The sequence below is a fragment of the Uranotaenia lowii genome, chromosome 2, assembly GCF_029784155.1.
Source record: "Uranotaenia lowii strain MFRU-FL chromosome 2, ASM2978415v1, whole genome shotgun sequence".
NCBI classification, from domain to species: domain Eukaryota; kingdom Metazoa; phylum Arthropoda; class Insecta; order Diptera; family Culicidae; genus Uranotaenia; species Uranotaenia lowii.
Window position 1 is genome coordinate 61,816,409 of NC_073692.1, and position 22,907 is coordinate 61,839,315.

At 34.6% G+C, this 22,907-nt stretch overlaps 2 protein-coding genes across 2 annotated transcripts; both read right to left on the reverse strand.

The window, feature by feature from the left end:
- Positions 1-10,085: 10,085 nt before the first annotated feature.
- Positions 10,086-19,178, reverse strand: LOC129748692 (lamin Dm0-like). The gene is made up of 3 exons (XM_055743371.1): positions 19,011-19,178; positions 18,555-18,941; positions 10,086-11,492 (listed from the first exon to the last, which is right to left on the reverse strand). Exons 2-3 carry the CDS (start codon positions 18,906-18,908, stop codon positions 10,182-10,184), a joined length of 1,665 nt encoding a protein of 554 aa, XP_055599346.1. The 5' UTR covers positions 18,909-18,941; positions 19,011-19,178; the 3' UTR covers positions 10,086-10,181.
- A 319-nt stretch (positions 19,179-19,497) lies between these two features.
- LOC129745455 (uncharacterized) lies at positions 19,498-21,278 on the reverse strand. The gene is made up of 3 exons (XM_055738557.1): positions 20,810-21,278; positions 20,391-20,534; positions 19,498-19,921 (listed from the first exon to the last, which is right to left on the reverse strand). Exons 1-3 carry the CDS (start codon positions 20,890-20,892, stop codon positions 19,735-19,737), a joined length of 414 nt encoding a protein of 137 aa, XP_055594532.1. The 5' UTR covers positions 20,893-21,278; the 3' UTR covers positions 19,498-19,734.
- Between the last annotated feature and the right edge of the window lie 1,629 nt (positions 21,279-22,907).

Sequence of the window (22,907 nt, forward strand, 5' to 3'; positions counted from 1 at the left end):
ACAGTGCTGGGAATTTTTTTGTCCAAGATTTCGGCGATGTTGCCACATATTTCATTTTAAGAGGGATCAGATGTCGCTTCTCTTATATGAAGGTTCACTAGGCCTAAGAAATTGCATGAAGGTGAAATTTCATTTGTTTTTAAGGCCATAAAATATTGAGAAATTTTCCGATTTTAAGGAGTAGGCGTGTGCTGAAGCGTCAACACGCGTTTTTTTTCGTGCTGCGAAAAATATTCTCAAATAGAAATAAATTGATTGGATTTTTTAAAGTTTAAAGCTAAAAAGAGGAGAATATTTGTGGATTTTTTTTATCATTAATTGCAGTGAACCGACCCGAGTGTTGTGAATACCTACATTTTGTCTTACAAGGACCAGTGTCAATATTATGTCTGAAAGAGATCCAGATTGTTGAAGGAGTTTTTTCCGACCTCGCCATTTTCTCATTTGTTTTCGTGAAAAAACAATGATTCTTATCTGTTTTCGAGCTTCTTTTCGAAATATGTGTAAGGATAGCAGAGTGTTAAGCAAAAGATCAGCGGAAGAAAAGAAGCACTCTAATCCAGAAAATTGACTCATAAACACTTGCTGGATTATCAAGCAACAGTGACTGGATGGTGCAGAGATGACCACCATTTCTACAACAGGACTATCAAATATAAATCAAATGCTGTCTCCTTCCCTCATCGCCTTTTAAAGGACTTTGGTGAGATTGTTTCATTTTATTTTAATTATATTTATATATATTTCGTCAATCCTATTTGCCATGTAGGATTTTCCACTTAAACATCCCTTCCGATTCCTTTCTGAAACAGCTTTATGGGTCGTATGAGTTCTCTGCACCTAAAGAGTTATTTTTGCTGTTTCAGAATCCCTTTTATGATTACATTAACTTGTCACGGTGTGCATCATGGTACCACACTGATCTTCAAGAGCAGCACTTGGAATGAATATTGAATCCAGATACTCATTTTGGCATCTTGCGTTGCTCTTGATTATCAGTTGTACCTCGTGTATCAGCCAATGCAAAATGTGTGTAGTCACCCTATGCTATGCTATGCTATGCTGTAAAATATTGAGAAATTTTCCCCTAAATGTATGCAGCAATATTATCCATCTTTTCAGTATATTTGTTTTTGAAAGAAAACGATGAAAATTCAATTGAGTCCAAACAAAAAATTACTGTAGTTGATGTTTTGAGCTTTCTGTGCTAAATGGCATCCAAACAGCAATTTAGAAGATGAAATTTGATATTGTAACAAACATTTTGTTTTAGCCACTAATATGTTTTGAATATTCTGCTTTCAATGATCATGCTTTATACTCCTAACCTCAGTAAGTATTTTACAATTTTTAAGTGTTACAAATAAGCAACCGCTTCCGAAATATTAAAAAATGAATTAAAAAAGTGATCATTGTTCCCTCAGTTTACGGTACAGTATAAATTTTAAATTTATATTTTGTTTTTGTTGTTGTATTTCATCACCATTTAAAAACGTAAAAACCAGTTTATGGTGTGTTTCTAATCATATTGGTCCACTCATAGCGAAAACCATAAGGAATTCCAAAAAACCGTTCGATTTTGGCACATGTGCCAAAATCGAATGTTTCCAATAATGAACGGGGTCTGTACCAAGGTTGCCGAAATCACAGAAAAATCTGTAATTTCACAGAATTTTGAGCAAATTTTCATCACACATCATCATTTTGTTTGCCAATATAAAATTTGGATTTCTTACTACTCGTACTGATAAGATTGGAAATGTTGATTAATTTTTCCCAACTCAAATATAAAAAAGAACCAATTTATCACAAACTTTCAATGAAATTAAAGGAAACAGCATCACAGAAAACTTACACAGAATTTTTGAGTCAAATCCCAGAAAATCAGGTTTTTTTTTCTCAAAACACACAGCTTTTTTTCGGCAGCCTTAGTCTGTACTACAATTCATCAGAATATTTTGAATTGATATTCTTTATGAGGAAAAAGAAACAGTGGTTTAAAAATTTTGATAGCAAGTGCTTTCTTCTTTTTTCGCGTTCTGTTGGTGTCTAAAAACTTTAACTTTTTTAGCAGACATCTGTTTTCTATACATCGGAACAATTTTTATGTTAAAATCTCTTACAGATTTTAAAAATAGCAGGGCTGGCTGAATGTGCATATTTATGTGTTGAGCAATATTGCAATTCTCCTTATAATATTTTCATTTCATTTAATTGAAAATAGTAGAAACCAAATTTAAACTTTGCATACGTTAAAGTTGAAATTTTGACATAATTTAATTCTTTTGTATAACACAAAAAGTCTCTTAATGAAAAAACTAGGACTTTGGCTTTGATAATACATATAATGAATGTTCCGTTTATTGAATATGAGAGTCTTAATTCATTACAATGCACAGTGGGGATTTTTGATCAAAAAAAGGTACCTATTTCTGCGACGATCGCCTAAACTGTTCTAAATTTTGGGAAACTGTCATTTCTTATGCAAAAAACACGAGGAATCGAATGGTCTATACCGCTTTCTGATAAAATGACTCTTAACGACTCATTTTGCCCGATTTCCCCTATTTTTATGGGTGTAAAGTTATAATTCCGATTGTAGCCATCTACCTTGCAACAAAAAAGTCATATAAACCATACTTATTTATGTAAAAATGTCAGCTGAATCGATTGGTGTACTACAGTTTTTGTTTTCACTACGACAAGTGGCTCATTTTGCCTGTTTTCCCCTAAATTTAAGATTTTTTTTCAAAGTAATGCAGTCAAACAAAGTGTAATCCAATAATTTTTTATCATGAATGATCATTTTTGATAGATTTATTCATATTCTAGCTAATCGCGTTTTTTTTGTACTAGAATGAATATAAATGGCTAAATATCCCCAACTTCCCCTAGCCTTTTTAAATTTATGCATAAATTTCACTGTAACAATCGAGCGATTCACATACCAAATGCAAAAATCAAGTGATTAAGTGTAAAATTTGTCGCTGAATCAAGTGGTGTACAACGCTTAGTGCTCAGCTAACGAGAATGGCCGCAATCACCCCGATTTCCCCTAAAATCGAGCGATATGTGTAAAAAAATCATTATAACAAATGACAAAGCATCATTAAAATGCACAAAACTGATCGAAACAGATGTAAATCTTATTGCTGAATCGAATGATGTACACCGCTTAGCGTTCAGTTGACGAGAAGAGCCTCAATCACCCCGATTTCTCCTAAATTCATTAAATTTCTTTGAAAAATACATTGTTACAAACGAGAATTTAATTTAACAGATACAAAAAAAAAACTGAATCGGGTGTAAAACTTATTGCTGAATCAAAATATGTTCACCGCTAAGAGTGAAGTTGACGAGAAGAGTCACAACCACCCCGATTTCCCCTAAATTCATATAATTTCTTCGAAAAAAAATTGTAACAAACGAAAAGCTCTTGTATTAATGAGATTGGTTTGAGTATTACTGTCGAATCGATGAGAAGAGCCTCATCATGTTTATTTTAAACCAATATCAATTCGTTCAGCAGTGTACATCATCCTGTTCAACAAGTAGATTTTCACATGGTTCAGTTATTTCTGTGCACTTTCTGATGCATTCTCGAAAGTTACAAGAATTTTGTTCTTAAATTGCAAGTATTTAAAGTCTGCTTCATTTAATATTGGAACAAATTCTTTTGCTCATTGTGGCGCTCCTAGTGGACGGATTTGGAAACTTTTTTCACCCACGTGTCGGGAAATTCATTTTTTCACCATGTATTTATGTCATAACACCAAACGATAGCATTTTGTAAACAACCGCCATGGAAGCCGAACGGAGAGATCAAATTGTGCACAGTTTTCTTACGAGTACGAGTACGAGAATTTCTTCGAAACAGCAATGAATAATTTTTTTAATTTTTTTTTATGAAAGAGTAAAGAAAATGCTACATTTGTATGAAAAACAAATTATGAATTCGTTAATAAATGACTGAACTACACGCAATTGTTTGTGTTCCAATATTAAATGAAGCAGACTTTACATCCGTCGAACTTGGTCAGCACTTGGTCGTACAGCTTTCGAGCACGGATTTTGGCCACATTGTTCTACTTCAGCGTCGGATTTGGCTGTTTGCTGGCTCGGAATGACCTTATTCCTTCCCGGAGACGAATTCGTCGCACCGTACTGTGAGCGGCCTGGAACTTATTGGCCAAATCGCGGTCTGAAAGATTGGGATTCCTCTTGACGGCCTTGATGACTTTCCCACGCAGTTTCCGGTCGACAGTTCCACTCCGACGCTTCGAATGCGGCTTCCGAGCCGTCGTCAATGTTTCCTTGTACTGCTTGATAACACGCCATACGGTATTTCTGGGCATTTTAAGCTGTTTAGCTAGCTTCGATGCCGACAACAATGGATTTTCAAGAAAACTGTGCACAATTTGATCTCTCCGTTCGGCTTCCATGGCGGTTGTTTACAAAATGCTATCGTTTGGTGTTATGACATAAATACATGGTGAAAGGTAATGAATTTCCCGACACGTGGGTGAAAAAAGTTTCCAAATCCGTCCACTAGGAGCGCTACCATGAGCAAAAGAATTTGTTCCAATATTAAATGAAGCAGACTTTAGGAGAAATTGAGTCAAATAGGACTTAATTCATCAACAGAATTTAAACGGTGTCCATTATTTTATTCAACAGTTAGTTTCACATATGTTTTAATGTTTTTGTACCTTTTTCGATCGTTTCTCATTTGTTACTACGATTTTTTGGTTCATATTGTATGAGATTATGAAGGAATTTCAGATAAATTGGGGAAAATGAGACTTTTCTTATCAACTCAGTGCTAAGCGGTGTTTTTCATTCGATTCAGCGATAAGTTTTCCACCTGATTCAATGTTTTGCTAATAGGTTCATTTGCATTTTCGTTTGTTACAATGTTTTTTTTCCAAGAAACTGCATAAATTTAGGGGAAATCGGGGTGGTTGTGGCTTTTCTCGTCAACTTCACGGTTAGCGGTGTTCATCAATTGATTCAGCAATAAGTTTTACACCCGATTCAATGTTTTTTGTATCTGTTAAATCAAATTCTCGTTTGTAACAATGTATTTTTCAAAGAAATTTAACTAATTTAGGCGAAATCGGGGTGATTGAGGCTCTTCTCGTCAACTGAACGCTAAGCGGTGTACATCATTCGATTCAGCAATAAGCTTTACACCTGTTTCAATCAGTTTTGTGCATTTTATGATGCATTGTCATTTGTTATATTGATTTTTTTCCACATATCCCTCGATTTTAGGGGAAATCAGGGTGACTGCGGCCATTCTCGTTAGCTGAGCACTAAGCGGTGTACACCACTTTAGCGACAAATTTTACATTTAATCACTTGGTTTTTGCATTTGGTATGTGAATCGCTCGATTGTTACAGTGAAATTTATGCATAAATTTAAAAAGGCTAGGGGAAGTTGGGGATATTTAGCCATTTATATTCATTCTAGTACAAAAAAACGCGATTAGCTAGAATATGAATAACTCTATAAAAAATGATCATCCATGATGAAAAATTGTTGGATTACAATTTGTTTGATTGCATTTCTTTGAAAAAAATCTTAAATTTAGGGGAAAACGGGCAAAATGAGCCACTTGTCGTAGTGAAAACAAAAACTGTAGTACATCAATCGATGCATAAGTATGGTTTGTATGACTTTTTTGCTGCAAGATAGATGGCTTCAATCGGAATTATAACTTTACACCCAAAAAAATAGGGGAAATCGGACAAAATGAAACGTTAAGAGTCATTTTATCAGAAAGCGGTGTAGACCATTCGATTCCTTGTGTTTTTTTTACATAAAGAATGGTTGTTTTTTTATGCAAGGCGTTCTTGCCTGAATTGGTTACCTTTTTTGGCTCGAAAATCCCCACTGTGCAATGGGAAGCGTCTATCAAAACAATATATCATCTGAGTTTGTAAATTTTTTTTTGTCAATTCAATAAATTTTACTTTGTCAAAACGCTTACGTTTATCATTTTAAACAAAAATCTATCGAAGATTGTTGACATTTTGACATTTTTTTATTGGTTTTGTATAGAAGCCCCCCCCCCCCCGCCCTTTTCGGATTCGGAGGGTCTTGAAAATATAAACCATTCTCAGTCTTGGAAGCGGCTACATACCATATTCCACGATGATCAGTTCAGTTGATTTCGAAAATTGTTTGGATTGTGTCATACTTTCATTAATTTTGTATGGGAGCCCCCTCGTTTAGGATTCGAAGGGGTTTTAAAGTGTTATAGAAACCATGCCCGGTTTTGAAAACAGCTACGTGACAATTTCACTCTGATCGGTTCAGTAGTTTTGAAAAAAATGTTCAAATTGTTTATTTTTTTTGTAAATTTTGTATGGGAGCCAGCCTTTTTTGGATTTTAATGATTTGAAAGTATTGAAGAAACCATGCCCGGTCTTCAAAACGGTTTCACCCCTAATTTTACATTTATCGGTTCAGAAGTTTACAAAAATTGTTCGGATTGCGTCCTCTTTTCACGAAAAACATTTGATACATCCATCTTTTTTAGGAAGCTTGAATAGATTTGGCCTTATATTCTTCTCTTCAAAAGATGAAACGGTCTTTTTTATCTTTCCTATCCTCTATCTAATGAAAATCTCTGTTGGAGACTATCCCATTTTTCAAGATGGATAATCTTCTTGTACATTGGTTTGTTTTAATTTTATTAACTCAGAAATTTCTAAAAAGACTTCCGAACTTTGTTGAACCATGATAGAAACTTACTTTGCATGTTTTCAATTGTATGTGTGTATTTTTTCGCTTTTTTTTAATTTACACTGTTTTATTATTAGTTTACCTTAAATGTTGAAAGCTCACTAACAGTTTTTTGAAGTTATCGAAAACAAATCATCTCTGAACAGAAGTCACCAATTCAATTTTTCTATTCTTGGGTACAAACATCCCATTAAATATTTTAAAGAGTAATCAATGTTAAATTCTAAGATATCATTTGTTTGAATTCGCAATACTAAACAGTTTAACAATAAATTTTCTCAAAATTGGATGGTTGAATCGACTACATTGGTCATCAATGATAACTCAAAAGTTAGAAATTGGCCTATGAAATGAAACTGTATAAAACTTAAAACCTTAGATTTAATAATCTAATCAATTTTCTAATCCCCCGTTTAAATTCCTATTGAAGCTTTGAAATCGCAGCCTTTGCCTTATAACTCACAATCTAATTAGTTTTTCTTTTTCTATGAGGATTTCCAAAAATATGAAAATGGTTGGCTTTTAAAAGCTGGGATTTATGGAAATCGGCTCATCAGTTTTTGAGCACTCAGTCCGAATCAGCAGAAGAAGTCAATTCAGTGTTCACTGTTCAGTTCACTGTTTGTTTTTGTAGACCCTCAAAGCCTTCCAGCAGCGGTAAAGAGCCTTTGAAAGCCACTACAATTTTAGCCAATTTATTCCTAACAGGTTTGTAGCATTTTTCAATCCAACATGTAGGCTCATTATTGCATCCAAATATCTCGTACCGGCTTTAAACAGCAGAAGGAAAAAAACATCCGCCAAAATTTCCCTTTTCAAATTTTCAAAATGGGTGCCATGACTTTTGGTTGGTGGGAATAAAAACAAAAGTTATATGGGAGCCCCCTCTCCCTTAAGTCGGAGCGGTTTGTAATTATTATAGAAACCATCTTCGGCCAAAAAACCCTCAGATGCCAAGTTTCACGATGATCGGTTCAGTAGTTTCCGAGTCTATAGGGAACAGACAGACAGACAAGCATTCATTTTTATATATAGATATTGATTATTATTAGAGCTTAGATTTGAGGTTTCAATGATAAAAATCATAAACTTTATATTTTCCTATTTTTCTTAAAAGTGGCATTTTACCTGCCTGATAAGCACGGAGGATAAGGTAAAGTTATTCCAACAATATTCCACATATATTAAACTATATTTCTGATCAATTCTCGACCAACTATAAATCTAAAGATTTCGTTCGGGATCGCCCCTGAGGGCATGGATCGACAGCATCAGACCTTTCTTCAATGAAATGAATACCGTACACATTCTTTCAAACAACATTACAAACGATTTAGTGGACTGTATTTTTACAACTTAGAACTACAATACAATTATTCCGACACAAACTCTGGCCTCTCTAGGCCTCTGACTATGGCCATGCTGGCCCCTGACTAGGCCGCTCGGGCCTCTGACTATGGCTCGCAGGCCTTCGACTTAGTTACCGTCTCTGATGCTAGTTGGTTGGAAAAGAGACCGAGTCAAGGATCGACGGTGGCTCGATCCTTCGGAAAAAGCCTATTCGTGTCCGAGGAAAACCGATGATTTTGGTGCGCATTACCGCCGTTCATGCGCGCAGCATCGCCATGTTGCTAGTGGGCCTTTTCTGGTGTTAGGGTGATTCAACGGAGCTCCTTCGTTCCAGAACAGATTTCAACGATAAATATAAAAGATTAGCTGATTGATTTTATGCATACAACTACATACATATACTAGATTCAACTATAATGGTATGATTCATGTTGTGCATTCAACAATAAATATAGTAAACTCAACGATACTTGTATAGTTAATTCAACCGTGAGTATAGTAGATTCAACTATTTTGATATAAATAATTAAACTGTCAAAATAGTAGATTCAACTTTAATTATATGGTTAATTTTTTTATAGTTTTCTTTGAATATATTCAAATAAATTAAAATGTCCTGATTGGTTTCGCTACCATTATCAAAGAAGTTCATCTTTTTGAGTTCTGTTTCTTTGTTAATTAAATTTCAATTAATTAATCATTTAAAAATTACTTACAAATAAACATATACACAAAAATAACATAATTTTAAGGCTCGTTTATCCAGCCGCCCCAACGTTATAGAAATGGCTATTTCAATCACGATAGTGGATTCACAAATTAAAAAAAACCATTTAATGAAACGCAACATCCCGTAATCAAAGCGTATTTCCCTTAAACTGGACTGATAAGGTAGGTTGATTTATCAGCCGTTTTGTCATATGTGTGTGTGTGCATTAGACTGAGTCGGTTTGGGGTTATTTCTGCATTTCCAAACCCTTGGGTCTAAAAAGCTTCGTTATGGTTTAAAACTCATCCATTATTTTTTGCAGAATCTTTAGGAAACGTTTACATGAGTAAATTTGAACTTTTAAATTCAATTAACATTGAACTGGGGTTTCAATGTTAATTGAATTTATTGTTTCAATGTCTTTTGTCATTGAAAAACATGACAAAAGACATTTGTTGAAAAACATTCAATTGTCATCACCCAGCAGTGATGTCAATTGAATTTATTGTTTTTCAATGCCAAAAGACATACACCGGTTGAACTCCTAATAACTTTTTTTTAGATAGTTAGATACGAAGTTACGGTCTTCAACAAAGCTTTCCACCGGAAAATTATTTTTAACTAATTTATGAATAAGCACAAAAACTATTAGTAGGCTCGGTTCCACAGACAGAAGAAACAAAAGTGATACTAATTTTTCTGTACAAAATATTAAATTTTCCTATACAATCCTACAAATTTACTCAAGTAAACGTTACTCAGAAATTCTACAAAAAATCATGGGTGAGGTTTGAATCAAAACAAAGCTTTTAGGACCCCAGGGTTTTCTAAAATGATCCCAAATCGACTCAATCTCATGTGCATATTTACAAATATGCGCATTTACGAAAACTTCCTTCTACTTTTTGATACTTGATATTCTTTTTTTTATTGTGTACTAGCACCCAATCCAGCAGTCGACCGATAGAGCAGATAGAGCTCGACATGTACGCATACTTGAACCTGTTTCGTCACGATATGAGGATCTTCGGAAGTTGTTTGCCGGCTTATTATTGGTTCTTTTGACCTTTTCGTTTGACTTCGGGACCAACAGATGTGTTGGCTGAATTCGGAATGATCAATGTCCGAGCATCCTTGACTGCATTCTACTAGGAAAGTCTGGCTAGAGTTCGGAATAAATTGCTGCAAAGAGCTTTATTCCATAATTTTCTTCCAGGATAGAAAACAAAACATGGAATGAGTAACTCATAAAATATTTTATTTTATTTCCGAATTTTCTGTTTTTTTTTTACAATGATAAACTTATTTACACAGATAAAGTTTGTTTTCCAATCTACATCAAAACATGAAAAATTACAGAATCCTTTTTCCTTACATTATCGAGCATTGTTCATTGTTTTTATCTGTCCCTTCGGCAGTAGACCCTTGACCACTGACGCCAACCCGTGCACCGCCTTCCTCCAAGAAGTACTTATCCTGGGGTCCGACCGAGCGACTAGTCGATCTGGCTCGAATACGCTGACAGTGAGCGATCTCCTCACCATCCGCATTAATCAGTACCGTTACGTTTTCTCCCAAACCACCCCAGGAAGGTGCCTTCATCACTAGATTTGAGGGAGGATCGGCTTTCTGCTGGGACGCTGATCCGTAAATAGTAACCGTTCCTTCGCCCTCGATTTTGGACGATTTTGAGAATTTAAACGTTATATCGTTGCCATCGCTTCGTCGAACCAGTTTGTATCCTTCAAGTTTGTAGGGCTGTTTGGATTTGTTGTGAATTCGGATAAACTTTCCCTCGGAGTCACACTCGGCAATTTCCAGGTCACCCTTGGCAGTCGAGCTGATGGAGAAATCTACCGAATCATCGAGGGCGTTGCGTCTACGCTTGAGCGAAGGTGTTCGAAATGGAGGCCGAGATGTGCTCAGCGAAGCTCCAAGAGCCGTAGTACTGGACACGTTTGGGGTGATGTTTAGCCGCGTTTCTTCCGACGATAGCAGCTTGTCATAGGCCCCGATTTCCATGTCCAGAGATGTTTTGATATCCATCAGATCTTGATACTCTTTGAGCTGAACAGACATTTCATCCCGCATACGGCCAAGTTCTTTCTCCAACTTCTGGCGCTCATCTTCGTGCTGAGCTCGTTCTTCATTCAACCGACTTTCCAAATTCTGAATTCGAGCATCGTATAAATCGGAGATTTCATCACGATTCATACGAATCTGTTGATCGTACTGATCCCTCAAATCCTGTAAAGTTTGCTGTAGCTTAGTTTCGTACTGTTCCATCAGCAGCCCATCGATCTCGCTTATCTCATTCTGGCGACGCATCTTGCTTTCCGACAGCTCCTGGTTGTGAACCTGCTCCTTGAACGTCAACTCTTCGCGCAAACTTTGGATATTGTTTTCCAAATCCACCCGAATCAACGTCTCGTGTTCCAAATCTTTTCGCATGGTTTCGAAAGTTTTCTTCATTTTGACATTGTCCTTCTCAAGGTCCTTCAGCTCGTCTTGGAGCTTCTTTCGCTCCGAGGATACATTATTGTAGCTGGAACTCAGCTCGATGATTCTGGCCTCGCTGATTCGCGCCTCCCGTTCGAGCTCGGCCAGTTCTTTGATTTTTTTGTTCAGCTTGACCCGCAGCAGCTCGGTTTCCTCCATGTACCGTTTGGCGTCGATTTCGGCCTGAAAATTTAAATTGATTATAACATTACAATTCGGAATCAATTATTATTAGTATTAGTTAATGAGGTGAATATGAATTGAATAAATTTGTTCAGTAAAATTTTGTTTTTTTGAATTGTTTGTCAATTTTTCAATATGTATTTCGCATACAAGCATACCACTATTGCCTAATTTCACACAAAAGCTGATTTGAAAACATTCCAAAATGTAAAGTGACTTAAAAATATTATAAACACTCATTCTAGATCTTCATAACACGTGCAGTGCGTTTTAAATATACAATTCGTACAACGAAATTTGAAGCTTTTTGAAAAGGTTAAAATGAGGTAGAATCTAACAAGAGGAAACTCGAAACACCGATAATGATAGAACATTGATACAATAGCTTCCAGACAAGATTTGAGCCCGTAGCTTCTGATCAAGATTCAAATGGTCACATGCATTCTACAAAAAAAATCTTAGCACCCTTTTTAAAGGGTGAATCTAGATAGATCGATAACAAGTATCCCGGATATTTCACATTTTTTTCTCACAATGTATCTATAAGTTGATGCCAGGATTTTATCCCATGTTTGGTTAGAATTCTATGAAACTATTTTCATGGTTTTAAAACCACAAAAACATAAGCGAGGAGATTGAAAAAAAGTTTCTAATGCAGGGATGAACCAGCCCAAAATAATTAAAAAAGGCGTTTTTCTATAGAATATATAGAATTACCTATAAAACGTTGACAATTGAGTTTACAAAGAGATTTATGAAAATTTATATTCATTAATCTTTTAATATTCTCTCCATGGCTAAGATGTAGTTAAGATTCTCAAAATATGTCATCCATAGCTATTCGTGGAGTAACAGAGCTGAATTTGGAACAAGAATTACGATGTTGGTCCAAAAACTTTCCCGCTTCATCTCATTTACAGCACACTCTAAATTTGAAGCTGATTCGATCCGCGTTTAAGCTGTTTTTGAAATTCAACTTGATTTTTCCAATTGTGAAATTTAGTGTACCAAGGCTGCTGAATTAGAATTCTGCTTTAGTCAAAATCGAGGACCAGTGTTTTTCATCAAAATTGGAATGCAGAAATTGTTTAATAGTTAAATAACATTTAGCAGTACGAACAAGAAAGCCAAATCTGTAAAAAAAAATATGAACTTTCAGTTAATTTGATAACTTGGATCAAAATTCAATATGGTATATTCGAGAAGTCTTTTTGATATTTACTCAATTAAAGAATCAGAATCAGTATTCAGATTTGGGAAACTCTAATAAAACTTTTTCCTCATCCCAGAATTAATCTCCAAATCAAATTTGCATTATCTTACGACCCTCCGAAGTGATAACGGTTATATTAAAACTGCTTCCAAAGCTCCTGGAATCGATCGCTTCCCGGTATCAACGTTACAAAAACACCATTTGAAATTAACTCATAAGCTATTTTCATCCTTAAACGATAACAGTTTAGCCAAGTATCCTGAGTCTCTGAAGCAAACTGTTGTTCGTCCGGTGTTTAAATCTGGTGATCCCAAAGATGTCAACAGTCACCGTCCTATTTCTGCCCTTTCTGCTCCCAGCAAAGGTTTCAGTTCTCAGTTACATAAAACTGTAGACGTTTCTCAAGGAAGCAATTTTGGACCATTACTGTTTCTGATTTACTAAAATGATTTACTCTACGTGACACCCCAAGGCTTTTCGCAGATGATACGTTACTCGAATATTCTAAACATGATGTGGAAACTACACTATCGGAAATGAAATACGATCTCAATGTTATAGATAAATATCTTCAAAACAACCTTCTCGCATTGAACGTCGCTAAAACTAAATTTACAATCTTTCGTGGAATTAAAACTTAGCTTCACATTCATCTCCGATTCCCAATAATAACGTTTTAGAAGAAGTTTATCGCTTGCAATTCCTAGGTTTCCTAGGATTCCTTAGGAAATCGGTTATCTTGGAAACCACATATTCTAAACCTTATAAAGAATTGTACTCCTATATGTGGCATCATCCGGTAGTTTTCACATTATTAATTTATCATATTAGCGATATGTTGTTTGATGACAGAGATATGCACGAAAAAAATTGCATGTTTTGGAAGATTGATTTCAAACTTTTGGTCGATACACCAAACTTGGTGGCCGGGTGATCCCAAACGTTTGGACGATAACATAAGGAGTTATTTTATCTATTCTAAATATTACGCAGTTTCTAATAAAAAAAAAATTATCAAATGTGTTTTGAAAAGTATGAAATGAGGATTTGAATTCAATTTGAATTTTGAAACTTGGTCCACCTCACCCTGAGCTCATCGGGTTCAAATTTTATGCTAATTGAGGTCAGTTTGATTTTTGAAAACTAATAAAAAATGGCCAATATGATCAAATTTATGACATTATTCTTATAAAAATACAAGAGAAAAAAATTAAATTGATCTTAAATTTCAAGCTTTCAGTAGCAGCTAAAAATCGTATTTTAATATTGAACAAAAATTATGTGCATTTTTAAAATATTGAAAAATCATTTTAGAACACAAAAACTTAAAATTTTCAAGAAGAAATTTGATTTTTTTATTTGATGTAGCAAATAATTTGAATCAATCCGGGAAAAATCGGGAAGTTTTAAACAGTATTTGGGCTGCCCTTTCTGATTTGACTTAACTCCAATACCCAATTGGTTTTATTGGGAAGGCTGGATAAATCAAGAGTGCTGGAATAAACGATAATCAAAGCAGGGTGAGTGCTCCTACTTTCGACCTACTTTAGTCCTAAAACGCCGAAAATTGTAAATAAATCACTTTGCTAGCATAGGATAAGATATTACTATGCACACAATGAACTCTTATTCTTCGTGAATCAAACCATACCGATTTTTGCCATAAAAAGTCTTTCTGATAAAATTTTCAACGTTTTTAAAAATGTGCCTTCTAATCAGTAGTAATTCAAACAGCTCACATAGTGGGGCGCGGTTTGAGAAATCAGTGTGAATAAGGAAGAATTTCTTTTTTTAACTGTCCAAGCCAAAGTTAAAAGGGAAATTGATTTCACTGTGAAGAATCTGAACCATACTACCTATTTTTCCTTAAAAAAAAATGAAAATCAATAGAAACCCTGGAAAGTTAGTAAAGGATCCAAAAATAGGAGACTTTTGACTTTAATGTTCCATTTTTATACATGACATCACCAATACTTTTTTTCAATACCTACAAATCAAGTAAGGTGCGAATTTTTAATTGGGACACAATTGAGAACCAATATTGAACGTTTCTAACATTTATTGTCAGCTTTACGCAAATAACCCAAAAGTTAGTAAACACAAATAAGTTTCAAATATTGTTCTGCTGAGCTAACGGAGAGTAAAAATGTTTGAAATATTTATAACAGAAATTTAATTGTTTTTAATCATTAAAAATCTGTAATAATTTTTCATGATAAAATTTGATTGAAGAGAACATTTTTTTATAAATTCGTTAATTTATTTTAGGAAAATCATTCTTTTTATAGGAATTTCAATTGTAGGTCTAATGGAAGGAACCAGTTCAGTACAAAAGTATGAACAATAGGTTCAAAGATGGAAATTTCGATTATCCATATCTTTGTAAATCTTTTAATAATGGCGAAACCTATGTTGAACATTTTCATTGAAACTTGCAAATAAGATCATGAACTATAAATAAATTTCATGAAAAATATAAACCTCAGAATTTTTGGCTTCAAAACGTACTTAAAAAAATCCAAAACAAATTCATCCATATATTTAAATTAATTATTTTGTAAAAGTTGTCAAAATAACCATTTTTTCCAACAAAAACATGTATTAATTTTTTTCTTCTCTTTTTTCGTTGGTTTTGTGTGATTTGAATTATCAAAATTATAGACAAGTTTGAGATTTTTTGATACGCGAATGGACGAAAATCACTTTTAAGCGGCACAAGCGCGTGGAGTGTGTCCTAAGATGTTTTACTGAAACCATAAGTTTTTGATGATTACTATTGGATATTTTCAAAATTATCCAACACCATTTGAAAAACTTGACAAGTCTGTTATTGAGTAAATTTAAAAACGAAACATACGGCCTATTCGGCCAAATAGTTAGCTCGACTATTCAGTAACCGAATATAAGGCTTAACGGTTTTTGGGCGGTATTCGGCCGCCCGAATACTCGGTAAATCTCTACTCTTAGCTTAGTCGATTTTTCCTTTGAACAGTATTGAAAACCCTAAATATCTACTAATTAACTTCTCTAGCTACTTGCTTGTATCCTCAGTTGATTATCGACTGAAGGAAGTGTATCATTTCCCTCCCTCCTTCAAATTTTCCAAGTTAGCTTTGAATTATTAGTTAGTAAAAAGAATCTTCGAATGCTCGGCAATTGTAAGAAGAAATATAATTCACCTGGCAACGCCCAAACAACGCGGGAACAATAATTTGCCGTTTTCGTTTTCTCTTCTGGCGCGGGGAAAAACTTTTCCTGAATAAACAAATAAAATCGTCACCCTGGACGATGCAAATATATGGTTGCTATACTCACCCTAATGCTTACCCCCAACACTGACAATTTCTACGGGTTGCAACCGCCTGCTTGAGGTTCAAACCTCGGGCAAAACTGGTGGACTTCTGAATGAATAAACGAACACAATGACAGCAGATAGGGCAAAACTCGTGGATAACTAGGTTGCCGCTGCCAATAAACGAAAACACTAATAGTCTACTTGATAACACTCAGAAAAGGGTAAGTAGGCCCAAAAACGATTTCCTTGGGTTTGGGTTTTTGTATGTTATTTTAGTTTGACAAATCAAAAATATCAAATTTTTACTTTAACTTCATTCGTCCCAGAAACTTTCGCCCGTTGGAGTTCCTGGAGTGTCAATTTTACACTCCTGCCAAAACGCTATATCTCTCTTGTTTCTCAACTGATTTATCCAAAATTTATAGTGCAGCTACAGCACTTCAGTTTTCTGTTGTTCATAGTCTAAGAAAAAACCCGGTTGAAAAACAAGAGAGATATAACTATTTCAAGCTAGGAGTGTCAAATTGACACTCAAGATCTGATTAGGGTTTTTTTTTGTCTGGGCACCCTGAACGCTCATATAAAAAGTGATGACGCAAATTTAAAACAGCTGTTTTAGTAAAAGTAGGGAAATTGAGATTGTCCCACAATAAAGCTGTAATTTGTCAAATTTTACGTTTTCATCTAAAATTTTGTAAAAAAAGCCCATTTTAGTATGTGGCCAAATTTTATCAACATCGACCGACGCGATCTAAAGTTGAAGCGGTTTGAATATGAGGTTGGTTTCGGGGTAACAGGCGATTTCATTCTTATGGACGGATGTATTTATAATTTCATAAATCCATTGATACAATCCATAGGAAAAACAACACAAGTCAACCCATCAATATCATCTAAGATTATTGTAAAATTAAAATTTGCATAAATTTAAAGCATTTCAAGAATGAAAATATTCCAACTGCGAAGATTAGAACGCAAAGACATTGATTTCATACATACAATCATCGAAAAATAAGAAAATTGTCTGCTACCCCAAACCAACTTCATATAAAATCCGCTAAAATTTTTGACCGCGTTGATCGATTTTGACAAAATTTTGACACATTCTATTCAGAACTTACTTTTTTACATAATCTTACAAAATTTTGAGATGAAAACGTGAAATTTGACAAAGTTACAGCTAGTTTTGTTAGGCAATCTAAATTTTCCCTACTCTTACAATAAAAGTTGATTTTCTCATCCTAGTGCCCGCAAAATGTTCAAAACTCATAGAATGGAGAGCTTATAAGTTTATCTATTTAGCTTGTGTAAAAGTTTAATGAAAAATCCTTAACTGTGAGAGAAATGGCATTCTGTCAAAGTTGGAAGTTTGTGCGCTGCTCTGCGCGATTTTATTCTTTCTTGAACGCAACTGTATGGCTCCGAACGTACATATCAGTATAAAACTTCATTTGGCGTAATCGCCCTATTCAAATTTAGTTTGTTGGTTTTAAAATATTTCATGCAAACTTCAAAATTGCATGCTATTGAATTTAATTCAACAGATCTTTATAAGGGAAGGAATTTTTGTTTTAGAACATGGAAATAAGTATAATTTCCTGAGTTTTCTCATTGATTTGAAACCACCAATTTAATTTCATGTTTTGTTAGTAGGATTAGAAATGTTTTGTATCTACCTAAGAAAACTTCAGCATTTAACAATTACGAATCCAAGTTGAATTTTAAACAAAAATGTAAATTATTGTTAGAAGGACGGATATTTACATAATTCTAAAACTGAATTTTAACTTTGAGTTCTGAATTGTGTATAGAAAAAACCCATCTTTTCAAAAAAAAACACGATTTTAAAAATAAGCTCAATCCACTTAATTTGAGAATAAATTATCAAGAATTATAATTTTAAACATAAACAATTGAAAGTCTTCAAATTAATAAAACTTTTTTAAATTCGCTATCAAATTGCGGATTATTTTGGTTTTATTATTAAAAGATGATTATAGAGAAGTTGTGAAAAACTAATAAACGTTTCCTTTGTTTATTTCGCAGAAGCCAAAATATCTTGATATTTTGGAGATAGTTGATCATTGATTAAATTTATTTGCTTAAATGATGCATATAAATCAAGTACAGTGTATTGCAAATTACATTGAATTTTACATGTTTTTTTTCATATCAACTCTTTGATCTCAAAAACTTAAGCTTTTAGAGAATGATCTATTATGTTTCTGAATTTACCCTCCCAAATTAGTCAAAACTAGGTCTGAAATTTTTAGCACTATAGAAAAAAGGAAAAAGGATAAATTCTTTATTAAAGTACATCAGCTGATTTAAATTGTTTTTTAGACTTTAAAAATGTCAATCATTTTTATTTGAATTAAAAATTGCTCAAAAAATTGATGTTTAATTCTAAATAGAAATTAAAAAAATATGGGCTTTTTGCTTGATTTTTCAAACACAGGGAAAACATTTTGGGCATAATTTACACATTACCACCGAAATATTGGTAAGTCCGACTCAAACAGAACAATCATGCAAACTACGTCTAACTACCAACCTTTGCCTTATCCCGGGCCGTTTCGTCCAGCAACTTCCTCGCATCGGTAAGCTCTCCCTCGTAGATATTCTTCAGATTGGCCACCTCTCTTTCGGCATTCTCCTGATAGGCGGACATCTCCAGCGACAATTTGGCATTCTCCTGCTCCAGATAGCGCACCCTCTCGATGTAACAGGCCAACCGATCATTGAGATTGATCAGACTGTGCTTTTCATGGAGACGACTCCTCCGGGAGGGACTCAGAGCCGTTTCCGAGGACCCAGTCATACTGGAGATTGTCGAGGCCGACGAGGACACCGATTGGGCCCCTGACGTCGAGGTAGGAACCGAAGTTTTCTTCGAACGTGAAGACATTTTCGGTTGTCACGTGTTTAGCTTTGTTAGGGTCTACAAGGAAAGGGAAGCCATTGTTTAATTTATGGTGATGTAATTAATTGAATAAAGATAAATACTTACAAATGATTTTCTTTTTTATTGTTTTAATATATTGTATTTTGTCCAAACGAATTATTGAGCTACTAAATCAGTTAGATTTATCAAAATTTGTTATTTTGTAGCATCATGGTTCAAAGAAATACTTCACAAAACAAAAGCATCGGACATCAACGGAATCACTTACTGTATTGAACATTAACCGGAGTTCTATTGTTTATTTTTTTATAGCACATCACAGTTGATTCTTAGTGTTTCCACATGCAATATCAGATTATGCACTCTTAAATCCGTTTAATTGAAAAAGCGTGTTTTGTTGAATTTGCTTGAAATTTTAAATTTTGGTTCTACGATCGTACGTTCAAAGATTATATTATTTTATTTCCAGATTTTGACTGTTTCTTTTATAATAAAAACAAACCAATTTTCATGCCTAAAAGACTTGAAAATTTATTTCAACAAATGAACATCGAGACTAAAAAATGAAATTGAAAATTTCCATATCCTGCAAATAAAGAAGAAATCTAATTCCACACTTGTCATCGAGTCAGCAGTAAAATACGATGCTTAATCATATAATCTGCTTCAACATCAAGATGCAAAACCATCATTTTCGTTTTTTTATATTCTTCATTTCAACAAATAAGCTCCCACTAACGAGTCCCGGAGATTTATCTTCTCTCATTTGATTCAATCAACTTCCTGCCAGGAGGAGTTGTCGAATCATCATTAGGTATATTTACTCCAGCTATCGACCGACATTTTTCAGGAATTTTTGCAGCCGTTTTGAAAGAGCTCCGAAGCTTGGGTTCGCCGTGAGTCTTCGATGATTGCCAACGTGACTGGAAGCGGAAACGGATCCACCGGGCTTTACCATGGCCTGGGATGCTGCATGCGTTTGTGAGGAGCCACTCGTTGAAATCGTTCCACTTTGACTGTAAGAATGAGGATTTTTAACGAATAATCTACTCTTAGAATCATAACTCAAATTTTCTACAAAATTGAAAACACACTTTTGGTTACTTAAAGATACTTAATTTGTAAAATTTGGGCCAGCTAGTTTTGAGATATAAATATAATGCCGAATTTTGATGTTTTTCGCCTTAGCTTTATTTGCGGTCCTTAATGTATTAAGATTAATTATTCAAATGAAAAATCTTAACGTATACTGTAAGTGGTGTTAAAATTTTAATTTTGGTTTCCAATATACATCTGAGTTTTTGTAAATAAGATTTGACACGACTTTGCAACAACAACAAAAAATGCTTTCATCCTTTTTTTGCTCGAATTTGGGACCTATCGCCAAGCATCTGAAGATCTTTAAAGAACTTCCGTAAAATCTCAATAAATGAAAAAAAGTCTATTTTCAAACATGTTCCCGCACAAATGTTATTTAAAACTTACCTAATAGCGATTGGTGTATTGGCCACTGAGGTTGCTATAGATCCCGTATGGGAAATGGAAACTGAAGGAAGCTGTGGTGCAGCTCCACCACCGATGATTGCCGGTATTATTTGTCCAATGATAGCCGGGATGATGATCTCAGCGCTGAGGAAATCAAGATATTTAGATCGTTAAAATTTCAATTCATTTTTATAAGTCTCGTTCGTATAGATCACATCATTAAAATTATTATATTTTTTTTCACAGAAGAATAAAAACTGAATGTTTTTGATTTGGATCAAAGAAATTCTTACTCATCTTGGAACTATTTTTATGGTTCAATATAATTCTTATTGATCTTAATAGGTAAACGTCAAACATCTAAAAGGCACTTTTAAATTTTGATGATTCACTGTTCACTCTTGTTAAAGAAAACTTACCCCGGAAAAGTTTTAGTATCTTCGGCAATTGAAATTTTGGTATTCGAAAGATTCAACATGAAAATCAAAATGATCGACCTCATTTTAATTCTTTTCGCATAAAAAAAGCTAACTTTTAAAATAGATTCAAACGAAAGTTATTGATTTTACTTCGAAAAAAATTCACAACGATGAGAACAGCTGTTTCAATGGCTTAAACTTTGAATGATTCGCGGCTACTGAGCGAAAAATTTGTCTTCTCCCTGGTTTGCAATCCAAACCTACCTAATTCAAGGTTAACTGTTCACGATGAAGGTTGTTTCGGTGATAGAAATTGGTCTAAAAAGGGTGGCAACACCGTAACAGATAATAATTAAGGCTCGTCAAAAATGGTCCTGAATGCATTATAGAGGGAATGGGAGTTGAAAGTGACAATGAGTGCAATTTTCTATAAACTAATAAAAGTTGAGGTAAAACAAAAAATAATCAATTTTTATTAGTTTTGAGTTAAAAACTCAAACATTGAAAGCGTAAATCTTTAATGGATATTTTTTATTAAAATTCGAATCATATGCTAATTAAAGGTAAATTTTGAGCTTTTTAACAAAAATTGCAAATGTTGGTGCCACCTTCCAGGCTAAAGATGAATGACTCTCACTGGTTAAATTAGTTCGATTAAGGAACCCTAATCCTTCGTGAATGGTACAAATTTTCCATGAAAGTCGTGAGTACCACTTGCGAAACTTTCTTCGACGCAGAACTGCAGTTTGCTTTGAACTTCTTCTCGCTGCTTACAGTTTTTTTTGTATCTTCTTGGAGCAAGTTCACTGGTGTTGGGAAAAAGTGGTAGAAATTTTAACACTTGTGGCACATATTGAAAATTTTACCATGCAAAGACATTTTCAAGATCTTCAATTCAGTTCAGCCTTCAATTTTTTTTACAACAAGTGTTCTATTTTCGCATGATGTGATGCAAAAATAGCTTGATTTTTATCACGTACGACTGAAATATAAAAAGTGCTGTAAAAAATACAACGCCCAAAGATCTTGAAAACATTTTTGCATGGTAAAATTTTCAAAATGTGCCAAAAGTGTAAAAATTTCTACCACTTTTTCCCAACACCTGTGAACTTGCTCTTAAGGCTTTGCTTAAATATCGCCCAATATTTTTAGATTGGCCAGTGTTCTGGTGTGTTGGGAGAGTTCTTATCCTGGGGCAAAACTTGAATGTTGTTAGCGGTATATCACTCCGATTTTCCATAATGACAAGTTGCCAAATCTGGTCCAAACAGCACAGACAAGTCATGTTACTTCAGGAAAGGCAGCAAACGCTTTTGAACGTTAATTTCCTGGTTGACAGCCTCGGTTGTAACGAAAAGTTTCGCTTTTCAAGCCATAGGTACTGATAGCTTGCTAATCAAGATATTTTCTTGGCAAACTTTGATAGTTTAAAATGTTTGAAAATATCTGCCGCCTTTCCCCTTTCGGTTGCTTTATAACACTTTTGTCCAGGAAGCAGTTTGAAGTCTGCCTTGGCGTTGGTTTTGTCGTCCATTACACGCAACTAAACTTTGTCATCTATGTCGTATACTGCTACCGAGATCTTAATTTTTCGGTAAGGTTTTGCTTTGGAGCAATTTGGGGTCACTATCTTCTTAAAAGTCGATAGTCCGGATCGTTTTTAGACTCATGCACTGGCTGTAGACGATATTCCCAACTTATTTGCGAGATTGGGGTTGCGCTTGAAAGCACTTATCACTCTTCTGTTCGTCACCACTGCTCCCGACTTTCGATTTCCCCCAGCTCTCGGATTCCTGGTTGTCGACAAACGTCCCCCGAACACTTTTATCTCTTTGGTGACGGTTGGTTTGGCCACATTCTACGATTTATCTATTTCTGCGTTGAAAATTTAGGTTGATAGCTTCTCTTGCTTGGACGCTATTTTGGTAACTGTATGTATGTACATAATCCACCATGGGTGCACGGATTCACCGCAGTTTCGCCAACGTATGTGCTGAATTGTATACTTGAGATTATAAGATCGGCAAAGCTGATATACCCGACTATACCCGACACCATGGATTCGGCAGACCTGTTATGGGATTAATGTATTCCGTGT